Genomic DNA, 19,896 nt, shown 5'->3' on the forward strand with positions numbered 1-19,896 from the left:
AGCCCCAGTGTTGCAAAACCACCCCCACCCCCCAGATATCTCTCCTGACCTTCAGAAAAAGAGCACAAAGTCCATTTTCTCAACAGAGCTTTAGAGGCAAAATAGCCCATGCCTCTGAAGGAGTCCTTTATCTGGTCTGACTAAATGGCTTTTATTTATTTTGCTGCTGTATTTTAACCGTTTAATTGTTCTGAGGTTTTAATTTATTCCATTGGGAGTTTTGTTGTGAATGTAATCATTTTTAAGTTGCAACCAATCGGCCAAATAAGCAGAGTGGCGAGGAGCAAGACAATTACCAGCATGTCTCTTATTCATCCCCCAGCAACTGCCTATAGCGGAGGTGCTACACCTAACACTCAGTTTGATCTCTCTTTGTCAGGATACCTGCCCCGCAACACCTCCTCCATCTTGCAACATTCCTTTTGCTCCCAAGTAATGGGAAGACCTGGGCCACTTTTTACACAGTGATCCTTCTATTTTGAAATAGCTCACTGTAAATAATAAAGCAGTGCAAGTTCAAAAGACCTCTGCAGTTCCCCAAAGCTGCATAATAAATAATAATAATAATAATAATTTTTATACCCCACCCTTCCCGGTTCAAAAACCGGGCTCAGGGCAGCTAACAACAAATTTAAAACACTTTAATTATAAAAGCAGCATAAAATACAGTATAAAAACATGAATAACAATAAAATTCAAAATTCAAAAATCAGTTTGGGGAAATAAGCATTGGATAATCCCCAGGGCTAGCTGGCTGAATTGGTCCTACTTGAGCCGGCGAGGAGGCCAGGGGAAAATTAGCTGTGGGGTCTCAGAGCGGGTAATCTTCATAAAAGGGGAGGGGGAGGGAAGAGAAGGGAAATAAAAGATCAGGCTGGAATAGCTTTGTCTTATAGGCCCAACAAAAGGAGGTTAAATCCTGAATGACCCTAGTCTCATGGGACAGAGCATTCCACCAGGTCGGAGCCATCACTGAAAAGGCCCTGGCCCTGGTGGAGGATAGTCTGACTTCCTTAGGGCCCGGGACCTCTAAACTATGGTCCAGACTGTCTCAGGAAAGGGGGTAGAGGGATGCATCTTGCCTCATCTCTTAAGACCCACAGCACAAATCTTCTTCCCTGTGTCTCTGAGGCCCACAGCCCCTTCCCAGCATCTGGGGGGATGTCACATGTGCCACTGCTGAGCTGGAGTGCATCCACAGTTCCATCATTCCCCTTCCTCAAACACTGTCTGGCCAACGTTTCCTTTCCATACCGGTGCCCTGAAATCCAGCTTGGCCCGAACACACAAGGTCCAAAGCTCTCCTTTCCAGCACAACCAATGCTGTTCTGCAGCTGCGCCTCTGATTGGCTCACACACACCCTAAAATGTTGCGGGTTCTACAGATAACCTAGAACAGAACTGAAGGGCCTTAACAGCTTAAGAAGACACCGTACACCAGCCTTTCTCAACCTGTGGGTCCCCAGATGTTGTTGAACTACAACTCCCATCACCCCTAGCTAGCAAGGCCAGAGCTCAGAGATGATGGGAGTTGTAGTCCAACGACATCTGAGGACCCACAGGTTGAGAACTGCTGCCATACATAGACAAAGCTCAAGGGAGAACTACCCCCACCCCCGAACCCTGGCTTCTACAACATGCACAGAAGGACTGCCACGTACTTGGTGACGCCAGGAGTAGCACCAACACCGCAGGCCCGGCTCCTCTTCAAGCTGTTGATCAAGCTGCTCTTGCCGACATTAGGGAAACCTGCGGTGAGAGATGGGAGAAACGGGCGGTGCCATCAGCAAAAGCACCTGCCCCCTGCTCCCTCTCAAGATTAGTCCTACCTATGTGAGCACCTCCTTCTCTCCACTCCCTATTGTCTTTCTGAGCAATGGGGGTAGGATTCAAGAGATCCCCCCCGCCCGCCCGGCTTTCCACCTCCCTCCAAGAGGGGCTCCCTACTCACCCACAACCCCAACACTGATGGCCGTCCTGACATCCTGGTTCCGGCAGTAGTTGGCCAGCACCTTCATGAGGCAGTCTGCCCCAACACAGGCTCCCCCGCTGAGCAGCTCCCCCGAAGCCTGGGATACGGGGACCCGGCTCTGTTGCTGGAGGTGGGGGGAAAGAGAAGAAGGCAAAGGGGGTGATGCACACCTGCAGCCAGACGTTCTGCCGCTAAAAAAAAAGGCCTGGTTTTCTTCTTTACTGTTTTACTGTTTCCCCCCCTCCCCCATCAATCAATACAATCAAGGAATATAAACAATAAAAGAGAACGGAAATATTGGCCATGGATCATAGTAATCTGCATAAGAGCCAACTCCTAGGGGCCAACAGGGTTTCGCCCCTCCCCATAAAGTATTTGAGGGGGCTGGGTCCCCCCAAAGTTAATGGGCATTGCCATTCAAATGGTGTGCATGCACCTTGTCATGCGGTCGATTGGGCAAGGTGGGGCTTACCTGTCCCCAATATTTTATTCAAGTTGGCATCCCTGGTAATCTGGAGTCTCACATACAGTTAAAAAAAGGTAAAGGACCCCTGACAGTTAAGTCTAGTCACAGATGACTCTAGGGTTGTGGCGCTCATCTTGCTTTACAGGCCGAGGGAACCAGCATTTAGCGTTAGTCAGTAAATCCCAGAAAATCTGCTCTAATCTTTTGTGGCCCAAATCCCTGTCACTGCAGAACACACAAATTGGGGGTGGGGTGTCCCTTCTCAGAACTCAGCTTTCATGTCCCACCCTATAGCTCACACTATTCCAATTCCCCATCCCAAAGGGAAATGCCCTGGGATTCATCAATGAGGAATCAGCACCTTGATACCGCTTGAAAGGCGCCACTTGGCCTCAGAGTTGCTAACTTTGTGTTAACAGTAATAAGGAGTAAGAGGAATCTGTGGAAACAGAACTGGCCGGCAGAACCCTTTAAGAGGAGAGGGCTGAAGCCCATTCTTCCCCAAATGGCTTTCAATGAAAACTAATAACTGGCCAAAACTGTCACTCACCTGTCCCGCTGCAAAATCCCAGCACCACTTACCAGGTTTTTGCTCTGCTGCTGAGTGGAAGCTTTAAAGGCCACTGTGGGAAATTCGTTCCTCAGGTACTTCAGCCACTTTGCTACAATTTCCTTAGATACCAGGTCTGGGCCAGGAACAGAAGAGAAGAGTTAACTTTAGGATCCTCAGCAAAGCTTGAATACCAAGCACATCTCCAGGGAGAAAACATCTCTGCATCAACTGCCAAGCCTTGCCAAACCCCTCTGGACTGCTTTGAGTAATCTCTGAGCTTAATAAGCTGAGATATAAAAATGCATTCTGGATATGAATGCAGTCCCTTTCCTCCTCTCTTTGCCCAACAAGCTTCCTAGCATGGCTGGTTCTGAAGCTGTTAATCACAGTTGCTCAGCTGAGTGAAAATGGGAAATCATAGTTAACGGAAGGCTTCCTTGCCTGTTCAATCACTCACACCTGCAAGGGAAGGAACGAAGGGCTTGTGTGGCTGCAACTCAGCTTCTTAAGCTTATGGTTGCAGAAAATCAGTCACTAAGCCTCTACCGCTCTCTCATTTACCCTTCTCTGCTTCCCCAAAGCTTATGTTTCCAAATTATTTGAATGCAAGAACCCTGAAATCACAATAAAATTATAGAAAAGCAGCTATTGTAATTCATCTGTTTATTCTATGTACAGTGGTACCTCGGGTTACATACGCTTCAGGTTACATATGCTTCAGGTTACAGACTCCGCTAACCCAGAAATAGTGCTTCAGGTTAAGAACTTTGTTTCAGGATGAAAACAGAAATCGTGCTCTGGCAGCGTGGCAGCAGCAGGAGGCCCCATTAGCTAAAGTGGTGCTTCAGGTTAAGAACAGTTTCAGGTTAAGAACGGACCTCCGGAACAAATTAAGTACGTAACCAGAAGTACAACTGTACTTCTCTGGACTGCCCTGCCAGAATTTGAATTCTGGGAGAGAAGCACAGACCCTGAATATAGCAGTGCAGTATGCTGGTTAACACTTGCTGAAGACTGACTATGAGAGCGTCTAACACTCTGCTATCCTTCAGTAACACACCAGAGAGGACTGGAATCATAGCAAACCAGTGCCAGACCCCCTTTCCTTCCCAGAGAGCCATACATGGCTGGCCTTCACACTTGCCTATTTTATTTAACACCAGGACTAGCCTCTTGTTAGCGCCAGCTTGCACCACGGCCTGCTCAACCTGGGGGCAGCGGCAGCCTTGGGGATCTCGTGCGTCAAGGACTTCCAGGATCACATCAGCTGCTTCCACCACCTAAAGGGAGAGAAGGCCAAGAGAGTTTGCCACCTGACACCTGGCTCAGCCCCTGAGGACAGTCGCGCTCAGAGCAGATGCATCTTTCCCCACACGAAGTGACAACAAGTCCCACTGACCTTCCTGAACTCCCTATAATAGGCCTTGCAGGAACTGTCTTTCTCCAGCATGGCATGTTTCGCCAGTTGCTTCAGATCCATCTCCTGCAGGGAGAGAAAGAGTTCGTATTGTAGCTTAAAAATAAATTGAATAACCTTACAGCATTATCTCTCTCTTTCATTAACAGCGGTATACAAATTTAATAAATAAAAAATATTAATAATAATTATTACAGCTAGGAAAGTATTTTAACACTAAGTCAAAGATCAATGAAAAAAACAAGGCAGGGTGAATGGAACACAGTGGGACATACATAAAGGAACAAGTTCAATGCTTTGAACAGCATGGAAAGTGAATTGCAATTATGCTTGTAGCATAAGCAGAATTACAAGGACTGCCACTATGAGCCACTGTCTAGAAACCAAGAAGCCCATGGGCTGGGTTTAGGACAATAATTTCTATCCTACCTGTCTACAACCGTACACAAGGGAGCTTGCGGTTTAGATGACATGACACAAAATGTAAAATATGACCTAAAAACAAGCCATTTTAGAGCAACAGGATTATTCACATTGGGGAGTAAATCCACATTTTGAGAATGGCTGTCTAAACAAAGGCAGTGATGGGGCCTCTCTTAGGAGGCTGTTCCAAAGTTTAATGTTTAACAGATTATTGTATTTTAATATTTTTTTGGGAGCCGGCCAGAGTGGCTGGGGAAACCCAACCAGATGGGCAGGGTATAAATTATTATTATTATTATTAAGCCTGGGCACAATCAGCAAGTTGAGAAGACAGGGAAACCATGGAGCTGATGATGCTCTGTGTTTGTCTGGATGGAACACAGGATAGAGGCCTGAGAATGTAGAAACTAGTTTACAGTACATAGGGGAAATGTACATTTGTTGCTTCTGTTCCTGCACACCACTGGCATGTGGCCCTGGAAGGTGCCACAGAGAGAAGGGAACATGGCCCTCGGTTTTGAAAAAGGTTCCCCAGCTCTGCCTTACAGGGTCTCCAAAAAAGGAGGCAGACAAGTAGTCTCTAAACAGCTAAATGAACAGGGTCCCACTGCAGTCGGCTTTGATGTCTTTGAAACTTCAGTACCTTCTGCTCAAAATTCTGCTGTCTGTGCAAGGCATCCTTCTGCAGCCCTTCTAAACTCCGGAACCGGCTGATTTCCTTCTGCCGTGCTGTTCGCTGCCGCTCCTGCAGTTCTGTAGCCTGAGAGGATGTGCAAAGCCGTAACTCAAAGAGGTTGCCACGAGCCCCATTGGAAAGAGGCCCATTTTTCAGGCTCTTTGAAACCTAAGACTCTACAGCAGTAGAGTCCCCAGATGTTGTTGGACTACAACTCCCATCATCCCTGGGCTCTGGCCTTGCTAGCTAGGGGTGATGGGAGTTGTAGTTCAACAACATCTGGGGACCCACAGGTTGAGAAAAGCTGCTCTAGAGCCAAGGTTTGGTACCCAACCACGGTTCCCAAACTGGGAAATGAAAGCAGGAACTCGAAGAAGCCAGCCTTCATTTCCCCATGCAGGGCTTCCCACTGCTTAATCTCACCCTTTTCTCTTTTAGCGCTGCTCCTTTCTTGACATGCTCTTTGAAATGTTGCAGCTGAGGCACTCCTGGGTCCTTTTTCCCATGAGGCTTTGCATCCCTTCTCTATGAAAGCCAAAGGAGACACACTGGTAAAGGCAATGAACTGGACGAGACATCAGAGATAGAAGACCCTAGAAATTCACCTTAGCTTCACTGAAAGCAAAAATTAAAAGACCCTTGTTCTTCCAGCTAATGCTACAGTCAGAAGCTTCATTCTCTTCCCCTCAAAACTTAGGAATAAAGTCCTCCCAGTTCCCAGCCTGTTATTTTCCACTCCCTTGCTGAGCCCATGAATCCTGTTATGTTTCACATCTGCAAACTGTACTCTGGATTTTAATTTAAGTGAAGCTTACTTAGTCTTTTACAGCTCTTATTTTGACCCAAACAGAATCTGCCTCCTCTCCTCCAATGAAACTCAGCTCCCTAAAATTACCGGCAGCTACCACACTGCCAAATCCAAAGGTGTCTCTCTGCCTTTCCCCTTTTTGACGTCTCTGCTGCCTTCAGTGCATCTGGCCCTTCTTTTCCTTGTTGGCTCCCTTCATGCTGCCACCTGCTAAATTTCACTTTTCAAAAGGACTTATGAAGAGGGGGAACGGTTGGTGCTGCCAGTCTCTGCTCACCTTGCCATGTTTCTGTCTCTTCCCGGATTTTTTCTGCTCTGCAGAGGGGGGAATGAAATCAAAGGTGAGCACCATTTTACATTTGGGCTCCCCAGTTTGTAGGAATGCAACGTTTGACCCATAAACCTGGCAAAATGACTTACTTTTTGACATGGCGTCAAAAGCTGAGAGAGGCAGAGGTTTGTTTTTCTGTCCGATGAGAGCTTCTGTGACCTCTGGATAAACTTCTATGTTGCTCTCTTTTCTGATCAACAGCAACTGGAAAAGGAAGGAAAGGTGCCACCAGCTCCCCTATTTCAGAACCAAAGATCTGAGCGGAGGAGAACCGAAACCTTGTGATCTCTTGTTGCTGGAGAAACAGAACAGGGATAAACAGACAAGGAAGAGAGCGCCCACAAACCTTGGACAGGACACTCGCACCTCCTTGATCCCCTTGATCTTATTAGGCACAGCAAACCACACATTATAAAACAAACACCGTATACAGATGTGGAAAATACGAATTCGGCATAACAATTTGCATAAATAATACAGTCTAACACTACCACATCACTGAGCAATCAAGAACCACTAAATCTCTCTATAATGGCCTAGTCTTTCCACATGGACAACACTCAAAAATGTAACCACTATTGAAGTAATTTGATCATTCCCGTCCGAGAGCAGGTCCTGAACCGTTGGTGGCATAGAGCCGAGCCTGTTAAGTTGTAAGGCCTCTAACAATTGTCTTCTGGCATAAATGCCAAAATCACAAGAAAAGAAAATATGCTCCAACGTCTCAGGTTCCTGCCTACCACATTTGCAGAGACGCTCTGCTTCTGGGAGAGCTAAATATCTTCCTCGAGGGAAACATATTAAATCTGGCTGGCATAAACAGCCCGCACAGTTCATGATTCTTCAGATTTGTCATGTAACCCTTTTGAAAGATCCCCTTGATCGTTCACGAAGCAGGATGCGAGATCTCACAACTGTTTGATTCCATCGGCCGGACCCATGTGCCGCCTCCCCTGCTGAACTTCAGCCTGCAGGTCCGGGTCGCGCGCTTGAAAGCTGCCCGCGTAACCCGCACGCGCATGTCCGTCTACTTGCATGCCGCGGTGCCCCATGCCCGGCCCTTCCGCCCACTCCGGCCCCGATCCTCCTTCTTACCCTCCAGGTCGAAGCTCCCCTTCCAGGGGCGGCGGCGGCGGCGTCTGCTTTCTACGACGCACGCGGCTTCCTGGATGGGACACGTGGTTTTCTGCGCGTTCCCGAGGAGGGCGGAGCTCGGCGCGCGCGCGCGACCCCGGGACGCCCCTCCCTTCCCTTTGCTGAGTTTGCACGCCTGTGGGTTGGGATTTCTTGGGCAAACAGGGAAGGGAGGAAGGGAAAGATGGGGAGGCTGGCGCTGTATTAAAAATGTCTCGCCTTGCGCGTTGGGAAATTTGCACGTGTGAATTTGCAGGAAAAGCTTTACGGAAAGACCTTTGCGAATTCCGCCTGGGGAACGACCCGATTTGCAAAACTGCAGGGCAGGGGGGTTTCGGTTTTTGTCTTTACCCAGCCGACACGGGGGGGGGGGAGTTTTGCAGTGCAGAACCCATTGCAGAGAAATCCCTTCGAGGACGTGAGCAGCCCCACGTTGCAGACCTGCAGGAAGTAATGGGTGCAAAGCTGCAAGACGTGCGGTGAAATCGCCCGGAGGAAATGGTTTTCTGAGTGGTGCACAGTACTGGCAGGCGGCGATGGTTTGCAGGAACTGCGTTTAATAGAAAGCTTTGCGATTCTGGAAACTAGATATGCGATCGCCCCCGTGCTCGCTATAGGCGATGGAGAGAACGGCGGAAGGGATGTAAAAAACGGAATTTTAGTCCCGTGCAAGAAACGTAAAAAATGATGCTAAGCATCAGATTGCAAGAAAAACGCAAGGGCTTAAACGAGAATTATTTATACCCTGTACATGGGTGAGAGTGAATGATAAAGGCTCGGTGGAGGCCCTGTTAAATCCCAGTGTGAATATATTTGGTCCAAGGGTCTTCTTTGATGGGGTGAGGCTTATCCCAACATTGTCTGGGCAATCCTGGCCTGCATTCAACTCTATGAGCAAAAGGTGGCAGATGCGTCTGCAAGGACACAGAAAATAGCTTCAGTTTTGTATTCTTGTACTGTTCATACTGAGCAATATTCTGACTCATTTCTGGCAGGCCTGCAGTCTCTAGCCAGTTGCACAAGTCCTGTATCCCTAACCTGAGAGCATTCAGCTTGTGGATATGGATAAGGCAGACCAGTATAGCAATGTATGCCAAACTACTGTTCCTGTTTATTAAACATTCAGCTTGATGTGGTTTGTAGAGAAGTGTCATGAGGTCATATCTAGCAATCGTAACCCCACACTTTCCAGTGAATTTTCCAACCACTGCAAAAAGTCTGCTTTATTTTTACGTGGTTTTGTCGCACAAGAATGCCAAATCTTCAAAATTCTGCAAATCTTCAATTCTACAAATCTGATCTTGCACCATGAGACTGTATCCGACCTGCAATAGAGCAACAGTCAGGAAAGCTTTGGGAAAAAAAATCTTTTGACTAAGTCTCTTTTGAGTAAACCTAGAAGCCACGGGTTAATAGGACAGGAAGTGGAGAGTAGGAATAAATGGGCAGCTCTCCGATTGGAGGGATGTCAGAAGCAAGTCCCAAAAGGACTGTGTTGCAATTTGAGCTGTTTTGAACTTGTTCATAAATAAGGAGGAGTTAGAATTTGAGCTATGTTCTGCTGATGACACAAATTAATTAAGGTGGTAAAAACAAAAGGGGAATCATGAACAGCTCCAAATTGGACGAATAGGCAATACAATGTCAAGGTCTAGCTTCACATACATCCTGATGGGGCTAAGTTGACAACAGTTGACCAGGAAAGAAATCTCGGAGCTGTGTTGAATAGCTCAGTGAAAATGTTGCACCAGTGCACAGCAGCTGTGAAAAAGGCAAATTCCATGTTTGGGATCATTGGGGAACAGGCTGAGAATAAAGCTGCTAAGATTTTGATTGTTGTTGTTGTTTAGTCGTTTCCAGCTAAATGCTGCCTCGTCTCGCATGCTTCTTTTCCGCCGGATACAACACAAGGCCTGGCCGGGACACAGCGCTCCCTCCGGCCGCCACTGCTCCTTCCATCGCCGCCGCCTCCCTCTCCTCCCCCCGGGGGCGCCGACCAGTGGATCCCAGGGAGCAGCCAGCCCACGTGGGGGGATCCTTCGGGATCCACCAGCCTTAGCTGTAGCGTTGGAGAGGAGGTGGCGGCGAGCAATATGCGTTTATGAATATTATAGGGAAATATGCCCAATGTGTGGTAGGTTGGGGACATAGCTGTCAACCTTCCCTTTTTTTGCGGGAAATTGCTATCCCAGATTGTTAGATGTCCCGTAGACTGTCCCCAGGACAGGGGAAGCTGCTGATCTCTTATTTTCAAATCCAAAAGTTGACAGCTATGGTTGGGGTTTTTCCGCAGAAGAGCAATAAACACAAAAGCAAAACTCGGGAGCATAGCTTGCCAATCGGCCAATCACTTTTGGTATAAAATACAGCAATTCCGCAATTTATGTGCATTTACCGTAACTTGCACACTTTCAGCTTTCTGCGCTCAGCGGTGGTTTTTGGGTTTTTTTAATTAAAAAAATGGGGTCGAAAGGATCTGGGGGAAAGACTTTAGCAATCTAGCACGCCATTGCACCCAGTGTGTTTTGATTACATGCAATTTTGGCTTTCTGGTCCACATAACCAGAGCCGGCCCACTGAGGAGACAGGGCAAAGCACCCGCTTCAGGCGGCAAAAAAGCAAGAGGCAGCGCTCTGCCCAGCCCTTCTGCCACCTTGTGGAAGGCTCCCTCCTCTGGCTGAGCTGGGCAAGGGGGGAGTGTTCCAGTGCGCGGCAGGAGAAGGAGTCACATAATGGTAATTAATTTGTTGCTGATTTTAGGCCTCTGCATAGAGAAACGGGTTACAGCAAGGAAACTACTGTCCTCTGTCAGGGGAGAAATCTATGAGACACAAGAAAATGCAGATGGAACTTTGGTCCCATTTACACCATACATTTAAAACACATGGCTTCCTCAGAGGATTCTGGGAACTGTAGTTTCTTAAATTGTAGCTCTGTTAGGGGTAAACTATAGTTCCTATGATTCTGGGTGGGTGGGTGGGTGGGTGAGACCATGTGCTTTAAATGTGCTTTGCATCTATGGTGTGGCTGTGACCTTTCACACATGCTTGATTTTCTGAGAAAGCTGTAAAAACAACAACAGAGAGATTTATGAGTAGATTTATGGTGAACACAATGGTTTGTAGAATCATGTATAACTTTCCAAGTTGTTCTCTGGCCAGGCCAGAGCACTTCTGTCGCATGTTACCAGGCCCAGAACATTGGTACCAAATCAGTGTCACATTTAGTGTCCCATGCGCTTCCTTATAATGCAGTAATATTGGAATTTTCTCAAAGGGGAACTACACACACTAGAATAAATATTGGAAGAGGAATTGTGAGTCATTGGTGCTTCCATTCCCCAATATAGTGTGTGTGTGTGGTGTGTTTGTAGGAATTCTAGGTGCAGGGGAAGGTGTGCTGTTCCCTTCAGCACCATACCACCCTGAAGAAAGAAAGAAATTTCCACAAACTAATGTGGGAAACGTTGCAAAATGCAAATTTGGCCCTCCTGAAGATCTGGGTGGATAGTTCTTCTGATGCCTGGGTATCCCTTACTTGCAGTGGCTCTGGAAGGATCTTTCTTAGCAGCCCTATCTGGAAATGCCTGGGACCCCACCTCCTGCATACAAAGCATGCACTCTGAAAGGGAGCTACAGCCCTCCCCCAACGTGCACTTACTAGGGAGTAAGTCTTCCTTCAAACTAAACTTACTTAGGGTCAAACTGCATCCTCATGATCAGGAGAAAACAAAAGGGCCTAAACCTAGATAACCCCAGTTGCAGAAATTGGACATGTCTTTGCTTAGAGTGGCCATTGACACTTGGCCAAAGGAATGGACACCAATTTGCATATGCTGTGTGTAAATGCCCATATAAAAATATTAGTAGTTTGTATCCTACTAAGTCATAGTCACTAGAACCACTAACTTAGCTGAATATATATTACCCTGAGTATGACTGATGTGTTAGGTCACCCTATAATTCTACAGGGGAATATTATACATCTCACTGTAGTGGGGAAGACTGTGGCCTGGGTGTTTGTGCTTAGTCTGCTGCCAAGGTGCTATCTGTTGATGGGCGACTTCAGTCCCCCTGCTCTTCCTTCTGTATCTTTCAGCCAGACCTGGAATGCCTGGCCATTCAAATAGAGGACACCTTCATACAGAGAACTGTCACCTGTCCACATCTTAAGCCTCTGATAGCCCAGAAAATTGACAACTGTCTTCTGTAAAATAGGACAGCTGAGCATCTTATATTTGCTTTTCCTCTTCTGCTAATGAGTGAACATGATGCCATTTCTTCTTTCATCCCGGCCTTCTCCACATTCTGAAAGATCTAAGTAGGATCCGTTTGTTTGTATATTTAGGTTACTCTGCATGTTGAGACCCCGCAGCCACCCCCTCATTGGGAAATAACTCACACAGAGACACAGATACTAGGCTTATGTTATTGGGCAAATTTTGCCACAACTTTATTAAATTATAGAATGTGAGCCTTATTGGCTTGGGCACTGAATGGACCCAACTATATCTGACTCCTGTCCGCAGTGCAGGAAGTCCGGTAAGGGTAAGCCACAGGTAGGGGCAGCCCTGTCGATGCAGACCAACTCAAGCTCCCCCTGGTGTTCCCATTGGGGTCCTCTCCCCCAACCGGGCTTCGGACAGGATCAACACCCAAGGATTCCCTTAACGGAATACCCTTAAGCTTGGAAGGGCAGGTGATGGCCACACCTCACCTCCCCCACACAAGGTCAATCAATGCCTAACCGCAACCCTAACAAAGTTGTGACAATTGCTACGAGGTAGGCAAAAACCAAGTGGCCAGTGCCAATTTGCCAAGTGGAAAAATTCCTACCAGGCCCCTCAGACAACCAAGGCGACTAACCGAAGTCCATAGCAAGGCCAGTGCCTAACTTGCAAAATAGGGAGGGAGGGCAGGTGATTGAAGGAAGACCTCTGGTTCGCACCTCGGGTTTAAACAGCCCCAGCCACGCCCCCGGCCAGCGGATTGGGTGGCCGGGCTCTGAGGTGGCTGGGATTCCCCGGGCAACGGGGGACAAAGTCCCAAGCCCCCGGTGGGGAGATGGTGACCACGTGGTCCACCGCAACTCCTCCCCACTGGGAAGTGGAGCAAATGTCTAAACAAACAATGCAAAATTAATAGACAGTCGTGTGTGTGTGAAGTATTTTGCTCCCTATGGCAAGGAGTGCTAGGATGGGAATCATCCATGCAATCCACCTTGTCTTAGCCACACACCAGTGATGCGTCACAGGAGCACTTTACTTCATTTAGTTCTTAAGGGAGAGAGAGAGAGAGAGAGAGAGGTTGCACTGGAAGTAAGCAGGGACACCGCAGGGGCTTGAACCCCGTCCTGGAAACCAGGAGCGCCAACCACCAGCGTCTTTTGCTTTTTTTTGGCCAATGCAGCAAGGTGAAAAGCAAAACCTGAGAGAACACTCTGAATACAGAATGTTCTCTCAGGAAAAAAGAAAACCCTTAAGAATTATGAATTTGCAGACAGAACACAATCGAGGTTTTATCCCTTGCCATGAGCAAGGGATATTCACCTAGATGTGTTTACGTCACAGAGTGCCATGTTGACTGCCATTAATTTGCAGTGCAGAACAGAGAGACTGGTTCCAGTCTTCAAATTCTGCCTTTATGCTCACCTTTTTGTTTGTCCCTCCGGATGTGAATTCATGGGCCTGCAAGTTCCTTCTGCTGGTCTGTGAAAAGCAATCTGGACTCATTAGTTTGTCCCCGGCCCTTTCCCGCCAATTCCAGAGAAATGTTTTTGGAACACAGCTGTTTTTACTGACCTGACTTCTGCAGGAAGAGCTGGCTTCACCTGAGTGTGATGGGCTCTTGGACAGAACTGTGAAGAGATCAAGCGGGGGGAAATGGAGAAGCCAGCCCAAAAGGATTGTACTGAAAAAGATCACTGAATTGTGGAGTGTGAAGTTCACTTGCCGTTAAGTTTCCTGAAGGCTTGCAAAATTCTATTTCTTGCGTCCCTGAGATGCACCTGGAAGAGACTAGGGTCTTCAGCAGCCCTCCCCTCCAGACACAGGAGCAAAAACAGCCGGTTACCTAAAGCAGCGCAATCAAGACGCAGGTGTCTCTCAATTCTGCACTGCAGATGTTCACTTGATGCATCAAGAGCTCTGACACTGCCTCTTACTTGTCAATGGAGCAGATCTGATTCTGGCACAGGTAGCTCTGTGAGGTCTGTAAAAAAAAAAGAGCTGGAACAAAACAAGGATGGCCGTCCCACCCAAAGATGTACCTTATTGTGTGGTGATGGCACAGGAAAGGGCCTCCCCTGCAGTGGTGTCCCGGCAAGAGAAGTCCCTCCAGGTAGAAGCACAGAGAGCGACAGCATTCGGCTTTCGAGATCGCAGCTCTTCTGAAAAAAGGGATTGAATAACCAACATTGCTCTATACAAGCTCTTTGGAATATTTAGTTTGCATATTGGATGTATGATTCCATTTAGAGCCTACCTTTTCTCCAACAGGCTCAGGGTGCTTGAATGGTCCCCCTCACTGCGACCTGAAAGAATCTTTGTACAAAGAGTTGCAGGCAGAACACAACAGAGATTTCCCCCTCAGCCAAGCACAAGATACTCACCTTCATCCAGAAGACACACAACTTTATTGCTGCTATGATTCCGATAGAGCATGTAGAGATTACATGTTAGTTATCAGTGCCTATCGCTGCCTCTGAGAATTCGAAAGTATTTTTAATAGAAGCTACGATTGCAGTTGAAGGTAACCAAGTGAAAGGTTACAGGCAAAGGAAGCAGTTTGCCACACCAGGTTTTAAATATATTGCCTTAGGAACAGAAGTACTGGTGAGGATCCAGATTTTAGTATTTGTTGGAAACCCAGCAACCCTATCATGCAAGTTTTCACCAAAAAGTCAGGATTACAATTTGGGTCAAATTAAATTTCTAATAAAGTCTCAGCATTTATGGATCGTGTTCCCTGCATTAAACAATCATACATGTACCCCAGGCAAAGAAAATTGGGAGCTACATGCCTCCTTTATCTACAGGATTGAAGGGTACAGACATCTATTCCAAAATATTTGACAAATGTGGGTTATTATGATTTTGTGTGGCCCTCTCTGGTCATTAGTGGAACAATCAGCCACCCCCTTATGTATGAGTAAAAATGGCCAGAGACCAGGGATTCATAAGATTTCAAATATTTTCTCAGTCATTTCAGCCTTACCATTAGCTGGAAAAAAAATCTGCCCTTTATGTACAGGAAAAAATGGTCACGGCTCAGCCTTCCTAATTGTGAATATGTTTGTGCTTAAATGTTTGCTGGACTTTTTTTCCTTAAAAATGGCAGGCAAAATGGTGAAAACCTCTACTCACTCCAAGGCCTCTACCAGGCCGCCTCTGCCATTGCCATCAGTAGATTCACCCTCAAAATGCCTTATTTGCTTTTTCACACTGAAATCAGCAAGGCAACTGTTACAAAAGAAGCAGTTTGATGCATCAGCTTTTAAAATGGGTATTCTAAATACCTAAATACCCCTGGGAACAGAATTACTGGCGAGGATGCAAAATGCTGGCATGTTTGGAACCTTTTGGACTTATATACATCTGAATGAACAAAAACTCAACAATATTTTGGTGACCCTCTTCTGCGGTTGCCCAGTAAGTACAGTTCGTTTGGCTTCATATGCCAAATGCCACCACTTTTAAGCAGCTGCTCAAGAGGGTTTGTTATTCTACTCCTTGGAAGCCACATTATACATAAAAGGAAGTTCTGCCCATTAGCGAAGGAACTATTTTGTCTTCTGCTCTGCTTTGCTCGCATGCACAGCTTTCTTTCCCCCTGGATCCCCCTAGATCCCCCTACCCGTCTCACTTCTAAGTCTTACCTGTCTTAAAATCTTACCCGTCTTGGTTTTTCCAACTTCTGGAGCGAGGTTCTGGAGCGAGCGGTTGCAGACCAGATCCAGGGGCCCTTGGAAGAAGCTGCTTTTCTGGCTCCATTTCCATCAGGGTTTAGGCCTGCTTTTGGCACAGAAAGGGCCTTGGTCACCCTGTACGATGACCTCTGTTGATGGAGAGACAGGGAAGGCGCTCAGTGACCCCCAGTGCCTTCCATCAGCTTCGACTTCATCTCCACCCACCCTTTCCTCTGCTCCTTCGACATCCAAAGACTTGTTGGTCGAAAGGGAAATAAACTTGATTTCGCCCCTCACGTTCTTTCATGTACTGTATCTTTGTTTTCCCTTGGCCTTTCTAGTCATCAGGTATATCTGCTTTTCTTGATTCTCTTTAAAATCGTCATCTTGCTGTTTTTTATGAGTTTTCTATCTATCTATCTATCTACAAGCAACATTTAAAACTGCCAACTACGGAGATCACAAGGGAAAATGTGTTGTATCCCTTGTTAAAGTTGTAAATAACAACTTCTGTGAGACTTCAGCTCTGACCCATGAGAGGGTTAAAACCAGTATTATTGCCAGGGACAGTCTCACTCACTAGACTCTGGCTCGCTCCTTCCACCACCTGCCAGTCATAAGGGCACATAAAATAGTCCCTTGGCGCATTAATACAGTGGATACAAATGGGTTTGTTTTCAACATGGGATCACTGCGCATGGGTGAGAAATTAGTGCCGGCCCCACTCCCTAATAACAGGGTTGCTGGGGGGCCAACTTGAATAAAATATGGGGGGCGGGCAGGCGATAAGCCCTGCCCTACATAGTCACATGACACGCCACACACAATTAAATGGCAATGGCCGTCAACAGTTTGGGGGAGCGGGATTCCCGGCCTCCTCAAATTTTGGAGAGGATATGGGCTCATGAGGAGTTAGCTCCTAAGCCAGGGTATCTCTCATTTCTGGATCAATGCCTTTGTTTGCTTGGCTATGTGTTGAACCTGCTGTGCCTTTTAATGACATTTTGCCCAAGTATCGCACTGATCTGAACATTAAAGATTTTGGTAGACGCTGCAGCCAGAGTTTGAATTCTTCTTTGAGTGACAGGCAGGAAACTCTCCTCCACAGTGTGCTTTTTTGGAGGTTCTCCTTGGGGGAGGGGCACCAGGCCCCCAAAATGGATAGCCTATCGCTTTAAGAAAATGCTTTAAGAAAATGCTTAGAAATTGTTAACGCTATCTACCTATCTCTCTCTCTCTCTCTATCTATCTATCTATCTATCTATCTACAAGCAACATTTAAAATTGTCTACTATGGAGATCACAAGGGAAAATTTGTTGCATCTTGTTTTAAAGTTGTAAATAACAACTTCAACTCTGACCAGTGAGAGGGCTAAAACCAGTATTACTGCCAGGGAGAGTCAGCGGCGGAGGAAGCCGCTCGGGCGCCTGGGGAGCAAGCTGCCCATGGGGCAGGGCGAGGGAGGGGCGAGGTGTCCATAGGGGCAGGGTGAGGGAGGGGCGAGGTGTCCATAGGGGCAGGGTGAGGGAGGGGCGAGGTGTCCATAGGGGGCAGGGCGCACCATGGGGCCTTCAGAGTCTGCCTGCCTCCTCCCACTCAGTCGCCCTACAGCTGGGGGGGGGCAGTGGGCAGACCGTTTGGGCAGCACAGAGCCTTGGGCCCACTGCAGGCCCCATGGTGAGTGCCACCCGGCATTTTGTCACCCCCCTCAGTGGGGACACCCAGGGCTTCCCCACAGCTACCGCACCCCCTTCCTTCGCCCCTGGTTGCAGGTGGTATGGCCAGGGGGTTCGGGGGAGAACTGCCCCCCATTCAAGTAAATAAAAATAAATAAATAACTGACCAATTGTGTCACAGGTAACTCAGTTCTGCCCACCCCCCTGGTTGCCGTTTGTCCTCTTTTTCCAGGACACATCCTCTTTTTCAGGGGTAACATTTTAAAAATTTGCCCAAATGTCTCTGGTTATACTTTCTGGATGAGTCCTAGACAAGACTGGTGATTGAAGAGTTGCTTTCCCCTTCTCTTCTCCTGCCCCCCTCAGCAATATATCACAGCTTCTAAAGCCTACGTATGGTGGTGGTGGTGTTGTTTAGTTGTTTAGTCATGTCCCACTCTTCGTGATCCCCTGGACCAGAGCACGCCAGGCACTCCTGTCTTCCACTGTCTCCCGCAGTTTGTTCAGACTCATTTTGGTAGCTTCGAGAACACTGTCCAACCATCTCGTCCTCTGTCATCCCCTTCTCCTTGTACCCTCAATCTTTCCCAACATCAGGGTCTTTTCCAGGGAGTCTTCTCTTCTCATGAGGTGGCCAAAGTCTTGGAGCCTCAGCTTCAGGATCTGTCCTTCCAGTGAGCACTCAGGGCTGATTTCCATAAGAATGGAGAGGTTTGATCTTCTTGCAATCCATGGGACTCTCAAGAGTCTCCTCCAGCACCATAATTCAAAAGCATCAATTCTTCGGCGATCAGCCTTCTTGATGGTCCAGCTCTCACTTCCATACATCACTACTGGGAAAACCATAGCTTTAACTATACGGACCTTTGTTGGCAAGGTGATGTCTCTGCTTTTTAAGCAGCTGTCTAGGTTTGTCATTGCTTTTCTCCCAAGAAGCAGGCATCTTTTAATTTTGTGACTGCTGTCACCATCTGCAGTGATCATGGAGCCCAAGAAAGTAAAATCTCTCACTGCCTCCATTTCTTCCCCCTCTATTTGCCAGGAGGTGATGGGCCCAGTGGCCATGATCTTCGTTTGTTTGATGTTGAGCTTCAGACCATATTTTGCGCTCTCCTCTTTCACCCTCAATAAAAGGTTCTTTAATTCCTCCTCACTTTCTGCCATCAAAGTTGTATCATCTGCATATCTGAGGTTGTTGATATTTCTTCCGGCAATCTTAATTCTGGCTTGGGATTCATCCAGTCCAGCCTTTCACATGATGAATTCTGCATATAAGTTAAATAAGCAGGGAGACAATATACAGCCTTGTCGTACTCCTTTCCCAATTTTGAACCAATCAGTTGTTCCATATCCAGTTCTAACTGTAGCTTCTTGTCCCACATAGAGATTTCTCAGGAGACAGATGAGGTGATCAGGCACTCCCATTTCTTTAAGAACTTGCCATAGTTCGATTAAATCTGCAGTGCAACTGCAGTAGGAATACCGTGTACAGTTCTGGTCAATGGACCTCAAAAAGGATATTGCGGAGCCCAGAAAAGTGCTGAAAGGGGCAGTCAAAACGATTGGGGCAGGAGCAGTTCTCCTTGAAGTCAAGTTTACATTGAGCTTTTTAGCTTAGCAAAAAGATGCGTAAGGTGGGACATAATAGGGGAATATTAAATTACACATGGATGGTGAAGAGAAAGTAGACAGATTCCTCCCCCCCCCCAATAATAGTAGAAGCTGTCTAATGAAACTGATTGCTGATTGAGGAGAGCCAAGAGGAAGACAACACTTCACACAGTGTGTAGTTAAAATGAGGCATTTATTGCAACAAGATGTGACAGACACTCTGAAGAAAGTCTAGGACAGTGTTTCCCAACCGGTGTTCCGCGGCACACTAGTGTGCCGTGAGACACCGGCTGGTGTGCCGTGGGAGGGAGGCGGGCGAGGCGGGCGGCGAGAGGCGGCGGCGGCGAGGATCCGCGTCGAGCCGGGGGCGGCTCCGCGGTGGTGGTGCCAAGCGGCGGGGCAGCGCGCGCAAAAGGGAGGAGCGCGAGACAGCGGAGGAGGAGGAGGCCGGCATGTCCGGGCAGCAGCAGCAACAGCAGCAGCAGCAACTCCCGGCGACGGCTCCTCCTCCGCCCGCTATCGCCGCCACCACAACAGCCGCTGCCGCCTCAGCTGCCGCCGTCCCTCAGTCCCTCGCTCTGCTGCCTCCTCCCACCCCGGCAAGGGGAAGGGAAAAAACGTTCACTTTTGTGCGTCCCTCCCGGCGTGACACTGCGCGCTGACGTCACGGGGCGGGGCTTTAATGGTGGTGTGCCGCGAGATTTTTTTCCGGTAAACAGGTGTGCCGTTGCCCAAAAACGTTTGGGAAACACTGGTCTAGGAATAGACAGAAATATGCAGTGATGGCTACCAACTTAGAAGCTTTTTAAACTATCCGCGATGACTTTCTTCTGCCTCCAGGACTGGCGACACCATGTCTCTGAAGAGCACCATCTTTCTCATAGGCACCCGTCTGGCCACTGTGGGGAATGATGACCTCTGGT

The 19,896-nt window shown here is 47.7% G+C and overlaps 1 protein-coding gene and 1 long non-coding RNA gene across 5 annotated transcripts in view; both read right to left on the bottom strand.

The window, feature by feature from the left end:
• Positions 1–7,866, bottom strand: part of GNL3L (G protein nucleolar 3 like) — a 29,351-nt gene extending 21,485 nt beyond the window's left edge. The window contains exons 1-10 of the mRNA XM_082205596.1: positions 7,742–7,866; positions 6,736–6,850; positions 6,593–6,630; positions 5,931–6,032; positions 5,475–5,591; positions 4,391–4,474; positions 4,130–4,271; positions 3,021–3,124; positions 1,952–2,096; positions 1,662–1,749 (exon numbers count right to left, since the gene is read on the bottom strand). Coding sequence (XP_082061722.1) covers positions 1,662–1,749; positions 1,952–2,096; positions 3,021–3,124; positions 4,130–4,271; positions 4,391–4,474; positions 5,475–5,591; positions 5,931–6,032; positions 6,593–6,630; positions 6,736–6,745 — 830 coding nt within the window. The 5' untranslated portion in view covers positions 6,746–6,850; positions 7,742–7,866. The remainder of the gene's footprint in view (positions 1–1,661; positions 1,750–1,951; positions 2,097–3,020; positions 3,125–4,129; positions 4,272–4,390; positions 4,475–5,474; positions 5,592–5,930; positions 6,033–6,592; positions 6,631–6,735; positions 6,851–7,741) is intronic.
• Positions 7,867–10,784: 2,918 nt separating this feature from the next.
• Positions 10,785–19,896, bottom strand: part of LOC309522339 — a 232,792-nt gene continuing 223,680 nt past the window's right edge. The window contains exon 3 of one of the 4 annotated variants that reach the window (XR_014215042.1): positions 10,785–10,844. This is a non-coding gene — a long non-coding RNA (uncharacterized lncRNA). Of the gene's footprint in view, positions 10,845–11,451; positions 12,097–12,936; positions 13,056–19,896 lie in introns of those variants that run through there. The other 3 variants (XR_014215043.1, XR_014215044.1, XR_014215045.1) reach the window with 3 other exon arrangements.

The sequence above is a fragment of the Podarcis vaucheri genome, assembly GCF_965113315.1.
Source record: "Podarcis vaucheri genome assembly, chromosome: 17".
Taxonomy (NCBI): domain Eukaryota; kingdom Metazoa; phylum Chordata; class Lepidosauria; order Squamata; family Lacertidae; genus Podarcis; species Podarcis vaucheri.